This window comes from Rhinopithecus roxellana, chromosome 19 (assembly GCF_007565055.1).
Source record: "Rhinopithecus roxellana isolate Shanxi Qingling chromosome 19, ASM756505v1, whole genome shotgun sequence".
In the NCBI taxonomy this organism is placed as follows: Eukaryota; Metazoa; Chordata; class Mammalia; order Primates; family Cercopithecidae; genus Rhinopithecus; species Rhinopithecus roxellana.
In genome coordinates, this window is record NC_044567.1 from 19,747,156 (window position 1) to 19,760,235 (window position 13,080).

The 13,080-nt window shown below is 42.1% G+C and overlaps 1 protein-coding gene across 7 annotated transcripts in view; it reads right to left on the bottom strand.

Annotated features, from left to right (window-relative positions):
- SSH2 (slingshot protein phosphatase 2) overlaps positions 1-13,080 on the bottom strand; it is a 311,909-nt gene that overhangs the window by 71,173 nt on the left and 227,656 nt on the right. For all 7 annotated transcript variants that reach the window (XM_030922916.1, XM_010367962.2, XM_030922917.1 and 4 more), the window contains 2 exons: positions 8,493-8,596; positions 1,465-1,529 (listed from right to left, as the gene is read on the bottom strand). In XM_030922916.1, the coding sequence (XP_030778776.1) occupies positions 1,465-1,529; positions 8,493-8,596 (169 nt within the window). The remainder of the gene's footprint in view (positions 1-1,464; positions 1,530-8,492; positions 8,597-13,080) is intronic.

The window sequence follows — 13,080 nt, forward strand, 5'->3', positions numbered from 1 at the left end:
ACCCATGGCCTATGGGTCACATGTGGCCCAAGATGGCTTTGAATGTGGCCCAGCACAAATTCATAAACTTTCTGAAAACATTATGAGATATCCCTGATTTTTTTTTTTTAAGCTCATCAGCTATCGTTAGTGTTAGTGTATTTTATGTGTGGCCCAAGACAATTCTTCTTTTTCCAATGTGATCCAGGGAAGTCAAATGATTGGACACTCCTAAGAGGCTCAGATGGGAAATGTAAATAAGGAAAGTAAGCCACGTGAATATTGAATGGGTAGAAATACTTTCCAATTTCCACAAAGAAATATGCTCATCTCGGTTTTGTTTTCCTAGTTTTATTGGAGGTACTACTACAACAGTGCAGGAATGATGACAAATGGTGACACTTGACTTAAGAAGACAACAGGGGCTGGGCACCATGGCTCATGCCTGTAATCCCAGCACTTTGTGAGGCCGAGGCGGGTGGATCACAAGGTCAGGAGTTTGAGACCAGCCTGCCCAATTAGGTGAAACCCCGTCTCTACTAAAAATACAAAAATCAGCTGAGCGTGGTGGCGCGTGCCTATAATCCCAGCTGCTTGGGAGGCTGAGGCAGGAGAATTGATTGAACCTGGGAGGCGGAGGTTGCAGTGAGCTGAGATTGTGCCATGGCACTCCAGCCTGGGCGACAGAGCGAGACTCTGTCTCAAAAAGAGGATTATGGTAAATTAAGAACCCATGCTAGACCTCACCTAACTTTAAAATTCTGGCTTACAGTTTTTTAAAAAAACGCTGTGATCCAAACAAAACATATCTCTGGCCTATACACTGCCAGTTTGAGACCTCCAGTTTATAGCACTAAATCCATATTTGCCTGCCTTGTTTTCTAGTCTCTATCTTCCCAATAATAATCCCCATACTTAGACAGCATTTTGCACTATTCAGTATGTTTTCATGTCCAGTTGACCCTCTCAACAGAAGAGGTAGTCAGGAGATGAGGAAATGGGCATAGATAGGGTAAAGTAACTTGTTCAGTATCATATGACTTAGCACCTAAGTCCAAGTCTCCTGAGTGTGAAGCCAGCATCGATCTTTGGCCATTTCACTCCCTCCTTGTCCTTCTCTATGTGTGTTTTTGCTAGTTAAGTCCTTATCTAGAATAATTTCTTTCTACCAATCCAAACCTCATCATCTTTCAAGAGTCAGCTCAAGCTCTGCTGACTACATAAACCTTCCTCATCTAGGTCAAATCCCCAAGGTTTTTCTCGATTTTCTGAACTTCAATTGTTATTATAGTTAATAACTTACAAACTGGTGCTTACCAACAGTCTTAAACCATTAAATTATTTCACAACATTCCACATTATCTTCTCTCTTACTTCACATAGTTCCCAGCACTATGCTGGGATGTAAAAATGACTGTTCAATGTTGGCTGGCTATCTTAGATAGTCTTTTGAGGAAGAAAATTATGATGACACCACTAACTTACCAGCCTGATGTTGTCTTCTGGGCGGAGTAATATGAACATTGCTTGGAGATGCTGTTGGAGATCGCCTGGTGAAATTTACAAACCAAAGGATAATTATTCTCCATTCTAATGTTGACAGAGAGGATTCCTTCTACCTCAGTGACTTTTGTAAAAGAAAGTTCTGATTCATTAAAGGACTCTGATTAGACATAGAAATTAAATGATTACTGACTTCTTTTAAAATGGAAAGAGAGACTGCTAGACTGCATCTTAATACATTTGCTTTTAGTCTATACTATATTAAAACTTATGTCTGTCCTATGAAAGGTACACTTGAGACCAGTCTCAGTTTTGTATTATGGTGGATGTTGATGAGAGACTTGTTGTTGAGATCTGTTAGGCAGAGGCAGCACTCACTGGCTGTATTTTCAGGCTCACTGAAAGTAGCAATGAGGGCACTTTGAAAATGGGTGTAGTAGTGTAGTGTTAGAGGAATTATCCATAACTTTTAAAAAGCTAACCATTTTGTCATTCCTATTTCTATAATCATATGCTTTGGTTGCATTTGACCTAAGAAGACTTTTGGATTCTCCCTAGAATAAGGTCAATAGTTTAAAATGACTTTCATATTAGTGACTGAAATTATTATTTATCTTAATTTTTTTTTGAGACAAGAGTCTCGCTCTGTCACCCAGGCTGGAGTGTAGTGACTGATACTATAATGAGAGTATATATACACACACACACACACACGTGTATATATGTATATATATGTATATACATGTATGTGTGTGTGTGTATACATATATATGTATTTTTTGGTTTTTTTGAGACAGAATCTCGCTCTGTCGCCCAGGCTGGAGTGCAGTGGCACAATCTCGGCTCACCGCAAGCTCCGCCTCCTGGGTTCATGCCATTCTCCTGCCTCAGCCTCCCAAGTAGCTGGGACTACAGGCGCCTGCCACCATGCCCGGCTAATTTTTTGTATTTTAGTATTTTAGAGATGGGGTTTCACCATGTTAGCCAGGATGGTCTTGATCTCCTGACCTCGTGATCTGCCTGCCTCGGCCTCCCAAAGTGCTGGGATTACAGGTGTGAACCACTGTGCCCGGCCAATGAGCGTATATATTAAGTATGCCACATAAGGGATATATATTCTCCTGAACATATTATTAGGTTCTTTAAAATGGCCAACCATTATTTGAATCCTCACTTGTTCTTACACATTTTGTCAAACTAAGTTGAAATTTCTTTGTTTTAACTATTATAGATTTCCTCATATTCCTAGGAAATCCAAGGCTTTAGATAGCAGGAGATAAATAATGTACTATCATAAATTATGAAAATCTGTGAACAAAAAAACCTCATTCTTGCCCACTCAGATATTGCCCTTATTAAAGTCTAAGGTGACTGACACAGTCACATAACCGTGAATGCCACTATAACTTGTTCTCACATTGGTCTTGAAATCTACATACATAATTTTCCTTCAGTTAATAGCTGTTAATTATGAGATGAAATACTGTTATGTACAAGAAGTGGATAGAGGCAGGAAGAAAAAAAGTAGGTTGGCAAATGGGTTGGTGCGTTTATATAAATGACAGCAAGTCTGAAACTCTTTCCTTTCTTCTTACACAGAATAGTTTCCTTAATCCCACCACTTTGGGAGGCTGAGGCGGGGGACTGCTTGAGGCTAGTGAGCTATGATTATGCCACTGCACTCCAGCCTGGGTGACAGAGTAAGACCTTACATTTAAATATAAATAAATAAACAAAAACCAAACACCCACCCCCCAACCCCAAATCAAAAAGGATGGTTTTCACTGCTGGCTTCTGACCAATTAATTCCATATTGCAGAATCTTTCAATTTTCAAAATTAAAATGGAGAGTCATTATGTTTGGCCAGATCCATTCTACTACCTTTCAAGGCCAGGGACACAATCTTAAGTCTCATATGCATAAACCCAAGAGAAAAGAAAACATATGTCCACCCAAAAAGTTGTACACACATGTATATACAGCATTATTCATAATAGCAAAAAAGTGGAAACAACTCAAATGTCTATCAAATGATGAATGGAAAAATAAAATGTAGTATTATCCACAAAATGTAGTATTATTTGGTCATAAAAAGGAATGATGTACTGATACATACTATACCATAGATGACCTTTGAAAACACGCTAAGTAAAAGGAGCCTGTCTCAAAAATCCATTTATATGAATCCATTTACAGAACACCCAGAATAGGCAAATCTACAGAGACAGAAAGTAGACTCGTGGTTGCTTAGGGCTGGGAGAGAGGGTGAGAGAAATAGGGATTGACTGCTAATGGGTATCGGGTTTATTTTCAGGGCGATAAAAATGTTCTAAAATTAGATTGTGGTGATGGCTGTACAACTCTGTGACTCTTCTAAAAACCAATGAATGTACACTTTAAATGAGTAAACGGGGTGAATTACATGGTATGTAGATTATATCTCAATAAAGCTGTTAAACAAAAAATAAAAGGACAGGTATGAAGAGACAAAGTGTTAGGTATAAACAATGAAAAGCTACCCGAGTTATAAGTTGCAACTGCGTTAAGCAGCTGAGGATACTTTTTATTTTATTTTTTCTTGAGACAGGGTCTTACTCTGCCACCCAGACTGGAGTACAGTGACGCCATCACGGCTCCCTACAGCTGTGACCTCCTGGGCTCAAGCAATCCTCCCACCTCAGCCTCCAGAGTAGCCGGGACTACAGGTGCGCACCACAACGCCTGGCTAATTTTTTGTATTTTTTGTAGAGATGAGGTTTCACCATGGTGCCCAGGCTGCTCCTGACTTAGGAGTCTAAGCTCAAGCAATCTGCCCGCCTGGGCCTCCCAAAGTGCTGGATTACAGGCATAGACCACAGCACCAGGCTGGAGCTTCTTTAAAACTAAGTTTCCTTCTGTCCTACCAGTAGAAATAACCAGAGGAAAGGATTTTTAGGGTGGAGAACTTCTGGAGGAGAACCCTAAATAGCAGCCCAAAGTCCCCACTCCGAACACTACTGGCCCAAAGATTCAGCTGGCTTTTCTGAAGCTCAGACAAAAAAGTCAGGAGGCCTACTCAAGTAAGCCTTCTTATGTGAGTTGGAAGCTCAGGTTTGTTGGCTGCAAAAAGTACTGCTCTGAGCAAACTGCATATCATTTCCTACTGGGCAACTGTTCTTCACAGAGTCTAATATAAGGCAATATATTGACATAGCATTAAGATAACCTTCCCTACATTTTCCCACCATATACTTCACTGCTAGGAGCTAAATTTCAATTTTCTATTGGATTTTATAGACTTTTCATTGTTTCCATTTAAAATACTGGCAGACATTCACCTGTAATAGCCTTCTTTGCAAAATACTATTTGGATATTTCAAATGTAGCCCAGTTAAAAAATTCTAACTAGTTCAAGAAACATGCATAAGGAAATACAACTAGACATGGTAAGCCCTTGATCTGCTCTCAATTCTGCCATCAACTTGCAGTTACTGTGGGCTTGGCCAAGACAGCTTCACTTTATGTGACAGCCTGGCTCTTGTAAGCCAAGTTTATACTCGCACTGCCTCATCTGTTCCGGTCTGGATCACAAATCAAGTCCATTCAGCTTGTGTTAAATCTGCTTTTCTTTTTAGTATGAGGAAAGCTAACTGAACGATGTCAAGTAGAAACCTGGGTGGCAGCTGAGTGTAGAAGTTTGACCAAAGAAAAATGTCAACCAGTGCCAGGAGCTTTAAAAGCCATTGACCCCATTAACTATTACATGCCATAGAGTAGTTTGCCCAACATCCTAGTCAAACTGGATTTAAACCAATAATTTGTCTTCTTTTTACTGTAAGGGATAAATATCCACACTAAAAAGAAATAAAAAGCTTAGTGGGCATACTTCTTCCGCACATTCAAGTTTTTTGGGGAAGCGTCCTCTCCTACCTGACCTCCAGTACTGAACACTGGGGAGGAAGGTTTTAGAAAGTGCAATCCAAGCTAATTTCCAAAAGAGGTTATTTCCTCCCTTACTCTAAAAAATTTTCCATGGCTAGAGAGTTCTGGTAGGAGGAAAATATTGTCCAAACAAAATGCATTACAATTCTGAGCTGCCACAATTGCAACTACGTGAAGGCCCAGACAAGTAGTAGGGAAGCCACTAAAATAACCGAGATTATCTCACTAAAGCTATGCTCAACTACTGGCTCAATGGAATCCAGTATTTTTGGCTTTCACCTCTGACCTAAACACTTAAGGTTATTGTAGTCTTTGTTCCTTTCTTAGTAGTTACAATTTTTTTTTTCACTCCTGGAGGTCACAAGTAGTCAAAGTGTCACATTTATGACAACAAGCAATCTGCCTCTTTGTATACTATTGATCAGGATCAGTGTCCTCAAGCTTTTATTTTTTTTCCCCAAAATGATAAATAAGGTCTGCCGGTAGAAGAGAAACATTAGGTTATCTTCTTAAGCTGTGGATATCCTACACCTGGAGATCTCTCTCCCTAGGACACATTTTCTACGGTTCTTTTTAAACGTCATCACCACAGGTGTTCCTGATTTTAGAGAAATCCAATATAAAATAATACAATGCATATACTACTATTAGTTGATATTTCAAAACCAGAGCTTATACTCATTCTTTGTTTATTTGATGACTCTTTGTTTATAGAAGTCCTCTGGGTTAAATTTCCAGTCTTTTTAGTGTATACATTCAAGTAGTAGACACCGGCACTTTAATATGTGACATAATAACTCATTATCACAGCAAAAAGTTTATCTTAGTATATTCTGTATCATTCTTCTCCTCATACCATCACTAGAGAGCAGAAAGAAATCAGAAATTGAATCTTTGATTAGTTGAAGTAACTCTGAATAAGATTCAAGGGAACAGCTAAACTTTTTTTTTTTTTGAGACGGGGTCTCATTCTGTTGCCCAGGCTGGAGGACAGTGGCACGATCTCAGCTCACTGCAACCTCCGTCTCCCAGGTTCCAGCAATTCTCCTGCCTCAGCCTCCTGAGTAGCTAGGACTATAGGCGCGTGCCACCATGCCCACTAATCTTTGTATTTCTCTCTTCTTTTTTTTTTTTTTGAGATGGAGTCTTACTCTGTTACCCAGCCTGGAGTGCAGTGGTGCGATTTCGGCTCACTGCAAGCCCCACCTCTCGGGTTCACACCATTCTCCTGCCTCAGTCTCCTGAGTAGCTGGGACTACAGGCACCCACCACCACACCCGGCTAATTTTTTTTGTATTTTTAGTAGAGACAGGGTTTCACCATGTTAGCCAGGATGGTCTTGATCTCCTTGTGATCTGCCCGTCTCGGCCTCCCAAAGTGCTGGGATTACAGGCGTGAGCCACCGTGCCAGGCCTAAGTTTTGTATTTTTTGTAGAGATGGGGTTTAGCCATGTTAGCCAGGCTGGTTTCAAACTCCTGACCTCAGTTGATCCACCCGCCTCGGCCTCCCAAGGTGCTGGGATCAGAGGCGCGAGCCGTGTTTGGCTCTTTTTTTTTTGAGACAGGGTCCGACTCTGTCACCAAGGCTGGAGTGCAGTAGTGCAAAGATGGCTCACTGCAGTCTCAACTTCCCAGGCTCAAGTGACCCTCCCACCTCAGCCTCCCAAGGTAGCTGGAACCACAGGTGTACACTACCACAATTCACTAATTTTCTTTTTTTGAAGTCAAGTCTTGCTCTGTTGCCCAGGCTGGCATGATCTCGGCTCACTGTAACCTTCGCTTCCCAGGTTCAAGTGATTCTTCTGCCTCACCCTCCAGAACAGCTGAGATTACAGGAATGTGCCACCAGGCCAAGCTTATTTTTATATTTTTAGTAGAGACAGGGTTTCACCACGTTGGCCAGGCTGGTCTTGAACTTCTGATCTCAGGTGATCCACCTGCCTCAGCCTCCCCAAATGCTGGGATTATAGGTGTGAGCCACTGTGCCCGGCCACACTTGGCTAATTTAACTTTTTTTTAATTTTTATTTTTTGTAGAGATGGGATTTCACCATCTTGCCCAGGCCAGTCTCAAAGTCCTCGACTCAGGCAATCCTCTTGCTTCAGCATCCCAAAATGCTGGGATTACAGCTGTGAGCCAATGTGCCTGGCCCACCTGAAGATTTTTAACCTGAACACTCAAAACCTTAACTGAGGGCCAGGCGCGAGGGCTCACGCCTATAATCCCAGCACTTTGGATAACCGAGGCGGGCAGATCACCTGAGGCCAGGAGTTCGACACCAGCCTAGCCAACATGGTGAAAGCCCATCTCTACTAAAAATACAAAAATTAGCTGAGTGTGGTGGTGCATGCCTGTACTTGGGAGGCTGAGGCAGGAGAATTGCGTGATCCCGGGAGGTGGAGGTTGCAGTGAGCTGAGATTACGCCATTGCACTCCAGCCTTGGCGACAGAGTGAGGGTCTCGAAAAAACAAAACAAAACAAAAACAACCTTGGCCGGGCACGGTGGCTCAAGTCTGTAATCCCAGCACTTTGGGAGGCTGAGGCAGGCAGATCACCTGAGGTCAGGAGTTCGAGGCCAGCCTGGCCAACATGGTGAAACCCGTGTTTCTACTAAAAATACAAAAATGCGGTGGGCGTGGTGGTGGGCGCCTGTAGTCCCAGCTGCTCAGGAGGCTGAGGCAGAAGAATCGCTTGAACCCAGGAGGTGGAGGTTGCAGTGATCTGGGATCATGCTACTGCACTCCACCCTGGGTGACAAAGCGAGACTCCGTCTCAAAAAAACAAAACAAAACAAAAAAATCTCAATCTTAACTGAGAAGTTTCATATAGCTTCATTAGAGTATTTTGGTACTTTCTTATAATTATTCCAACAAAAATGTATTGAACATCTACTAAGTGTAAAAGACTCTTTGCTAAGTGCTAAAAAAATGGTCTCTGAGGGTAAAAGAAAAGTGATTACAGCACAGTACAACACTTTCTTTCACCATTAAAGAACTTCTGAAGAGATGGGGATGAGGTAGTCAGCCTTTTAGAATGTAACACAAGATACAGTTACCAAGAAAGAAATAGTATATATGCGAGTGTTACCTGCATGCTTGTTCCGTCTGTGGCTGATTCTTGGTGTGGATGAGCCATTTCCCCGTGGTAGAAAAAGGGCAGCACCTTTGACAGTTAGAAAGCTCTCGCTGATGCTACAAGGAAAAAGTCAAAAGAAAATAAATTATTTAGGAAAGGAAATCAAAGGATAGGATGGATAACCACTTTAGGATTCTCTCTTCCCTATTCCAAAGTTCCAACTTCATGGAACGAAGTAAAAACATAATCAAGAGAGGCTGTGGTTACTCACGCATACACTCCTGCCTACTCTAGACAAGTTTTCTTTCTTTTTCTTTTGTGAAAGGGAGTCTTGCTCTGTTGCCCAGGCTGGAGTGCAGTGGCGCAATCTTGGCTCACTGCAACCTCTGCCTCCTGGGTTCAAGCGATTCTCCTGCCTCAGCCTCCCGAGTAGGCTGGGATTACCGGCACCCGCCACCATGCCCGGCTTTTTGTATATTAGTAGACAGGGGTTTCACTACATAGGTCAAGCTGGTCTCAAACTCCTGACCTCAAATGATCTGCCCACCTCAGCCTCCCAAAGTGTTGGGAATACAGGTGTGAGCCACCGTGCCCGGCCTCTAGATAAGTTTTCTGAAACAAAACTTATAATATTCTTCTTTTTTTTCTTTTTCAGATGGGAGTCTCACTTTGTTGCCAGGCTGGAGTGCAATGGTGCGATCTTGGCTCACTGCAACAACCTCCGCCTCCTAGGTTCAAGTAATTCTCCTGCCTCAGGCTCCTGAGTAGCTGGGATTACAGGAGTGAGCCACCACGACCACCTAATTTTTGTGGTTTTTTTTTTTTTTTTTTTTTTTTGAGACAGAGTCTCGCTCTGTCGCCCAGGCTGGAGTGCAGTGGCCGGATCTCAGCTCACTGCAAGCTCTGCCTCCCAGGTTTACGCCATTCTCCTGCCTCAGCCTCCCGAGTAGCTGGGACTACAGGCACCCGCCACCTCGCCCGGCTAGTTTTTTGTATTTTTTAGTAGAGACGGGGTTTCACCGTGTTAGCCAGGATGGTCTCGATCTCCTGACCTCGTGATCCGCCCGTCTCGGCCTCCCAAAGTGCTGGGATTATAGGCTTGAGCCACCGCGCCCGGCCTAATTTTTGTATTTTTAACAGAGACAGGATTTTACCATGTTGGTCAGGCTGGTTTTGAACTCCTGACCTCATGTGATCCACCCGCCTTGGCCTCCCAAAGTGCTAGAACTACAGGTGTGAGCCACTGCGCCCAGCCAAAACTTACGATATTCTATATACATTACATGGCGGCAGTTAAGAGCAGAGGCTCTGAAACCAGAATGTCTGAGTTTGAATCCTAGCTTTACTTCTTCCTACCAGAGTAGGCCTAAATTTCCTTATCTGTAAAACAGGGATAATAAAATGAAGTTGTTGTGAAGAGCCAATGAGAACAGAGCGTCTTAAAGTGGTGCCTAGTATACAGTAAAAAGCCCTTAATAAATATTAGTTATTATAAGTAGATTAGTAGAAGGTTATCAGTAATGATGTTTCAATACTGTCCTAATCAGATGTGAAGTATGCTACAATATTTAGCTACTAATAGGTCCAAAGTTTGCAAAAAAGATTTATGTTTAAAATATACACCACAGTAAAGTATTACCTCAAAATTTTACTACTGCCAACTTGCATCCCCATACTCAGTGAAAAGAAGTAGTGGGCAGGAAGTGTGGTTTTTTTTTTTTTTTTTTTGAGACGGAGTCTCGCTCTGTCGCCCAGGCTGGAGTGCAGTGGCCGAATCTCAGCTCACTGCAAGCTCCGCCTCCCGGGTTCATGCCATTCTCCTGGCTCAGCCTCCCGAGTAGCTGGGACTACAGGCGCCCGCCCGCCACCGTGCCCGGCTAATTTTTTTTTTTGTATTTTTAGTAGAGACGGGGTTTCACCGTGTTAGCCAGCATGGTCTCGATCTCCTGACCTCGTGATCCGCCCGTCTCGGCCTCCCAAAGTGCTGGGATTACAGGCTTGAGCCACCGCGCCCGGCCCGGAAGTGTGTTTAACCCACTGGAGTTTGTCATTCACAAGATGGTAATGAAGGTGCAGAATAACTGCTGAGGATAGCGGCTATTCAAAATAAAATTACTGATCTAGTCACAGTGGTTCATGCCTGTAATCTCAGCACTTTGGGACGCCAAGCCAAGAGGACTGGTTGAGGCTTGGAGTTCAAGACTAGACTAGGCAACACAGTGAGACTCCATCTCCAAAAAAATATTTTAAAAATTAGCTGGGGGTGGTATCACTTGCCTGTAGTCCTAGCTATTCAGGAGGGTGAGGTGCGAGGATCGCTTGAGCCTAGGAGTTCGAGATTATAGTGAGTTATGATGGCGCCATTGTACTCCAGCTGGGATGACAGAGCAAGACTCTGTCTCTTAAAAAAAAAAAAAAAAAAGCAAAAAAAACTAGTGGATACCCATATATAACCAGAAAATAAATCTAAATTATTTCATATCAATAAACTAAATAAGCCTTTCAAGTTATCCATCAAGTTTCTCACAGAATCTGAAAGGATAGAACTTAACTCATGAAGGCCAAGTTTAGAAATACCTAATAGAGGATTCTAAATTGCTTTTGAGTATAGCACTACTATTGAAGGTTAGCTAGCGGATTGTAAATGACATTGTCTACTCAATATTTCCACTTGGAAATCTTAATTGGCATGTTAAATTCACATTGCCAAAACTAAATTCTTGAGTTCCCCCACCCTCAAGTCAATCTCTGGCCTCGTTCTCCAGCCTCATTCTCCCAGTTGTTTAGGCAAAACACCTAATAGTCATCCTTAGTGTCTTTCCTTCCTATAATATATATCTAATCCATTAGCAATTCCTGTGAGCTTTACTTTTTTTTTTTTTGAGACGGAGTCTCACTCAGTCACCCAGGCTAGAGTGCAGTGGCGCGATCTTGGCTCACTGCAAGTTCCGCCTACCGGGTTCACGCCATTCTCCTGCCTCAGCCTCCCGAGTATCTGGGACTACAGGCGCCCGCCACCACACCTGGCTAATTTTTTTATATTTTTAGTAGAGACAGGGTTTCACCATGTTAGCCAGGATGGTCTCGATCTCCTGACCTCGTGATCCACCTGTCTCGGCCTCCCAAAGTGCTTACAGGCGTAAGCCACTGCGCCCGGCCAGCTTTACTTTCAAATATATCTTGAACTTGCCCACTTATTCCTATCACCACTATCACACTGGTCCATGGCACATCATTCCTTACTTGGACCACTATTTAAAAAGTTTTTCTTAAAAAAGCCTTTTATTACAGAAAATGTCAAACATTCACAAAAGTAGAGGGAATACTATAGTAAGGCCCCGTGTTCCCATCACATTCAAGCTTTAATTTGTGGCAAATTTTGTTTCTTCTACATCCTCACCCATTTACTTTGCCCCTGAAGTGAAACAAACCCCAGGCACTGTATCAAAAAAAAAAAGAAAAAAAGAAAAAACAAAACTTCTTAACAGGTCTATCTGCAACCACTTCTGCCCTCTATCATCTACTCACCAAACAACAACCAGAGTGACTTTAAAATCATATAGATCATACAGTGTCACTTCCCTGCTTAAAACCCTCCAAAGGCTTCCTTTTGTACTTATAAATAAAAAAGCCAGTCTTTAGCTTGGTCTTCAAGGCCCTGTAACATACTACAGGACTACTCCTAGATCTTACATCATCTCCCCTTTTGTTTACCATGATCTGTGATTCTTCTTTCTGTTTCTTCAATGTTTCAGGGCCTTTGTGCTCTCTGTTCTCTACTTGGAATACTTTTGTCATGGCCTGTTACTATGTAAGTCTCAGCTCCAATATCACTGCTCCTTCCCCCAATTCCAATCATACTTTATCCTGCTGTTCTGTTTTGTTTCCTTCAGAATATTTATCATAAACTAAAATTATATTTATTCACATGCATACTTGTGGTTACCTTCCTATAGTAGAATATAAGCTCCATGAGAGCAAGGACTTAATTTTGCACATCACTGCAGCCGCAGCACTGGAAACAGTGTAAGGCACATATTAGCTGCTTGAACAACAGGTGATGGATGAATGAATTTATCCCAGGTTTTTTCCACACTGTGTATCTGTCCTGTCACTGTAGCAGAAACTGTAATTTAGGACAAGTCTCACATGTAAAAATAATCATTATAGAACTCAATATATGTGGCAGATTAATGGACTTTAAAATGTTTGATGATAGATTAGCAAATGAAATTAAATCACCTCTATAATGTTATCAGACATTGATTCAATTTTATCCTTTAATAAAGTCCATGAAGCTAATAAAACCTTTGAGGTAACCTGCCAAATAGACTGAAACATGTCTTCTAAAAACAAAAGAATCCACAGATGTCACTTTAAAAATTTGCATGCTGGCTGGGGGTGGGGGTGCCTTGATTTTGTTTTGTTTTCATCTTTAAATAAAGCATTGCTCTCTTGTGGTCTGTTGCACAAGCCTTGTCTCTTGTTACATCCGTGGTGTTCACATGCCACCCTACTGTGGGTCACTCTGTTCCACTCACATTACGGGAACAACCTAAAACAAAATGTCTGAGTGACAGGATGAGTGGGCTACACCACA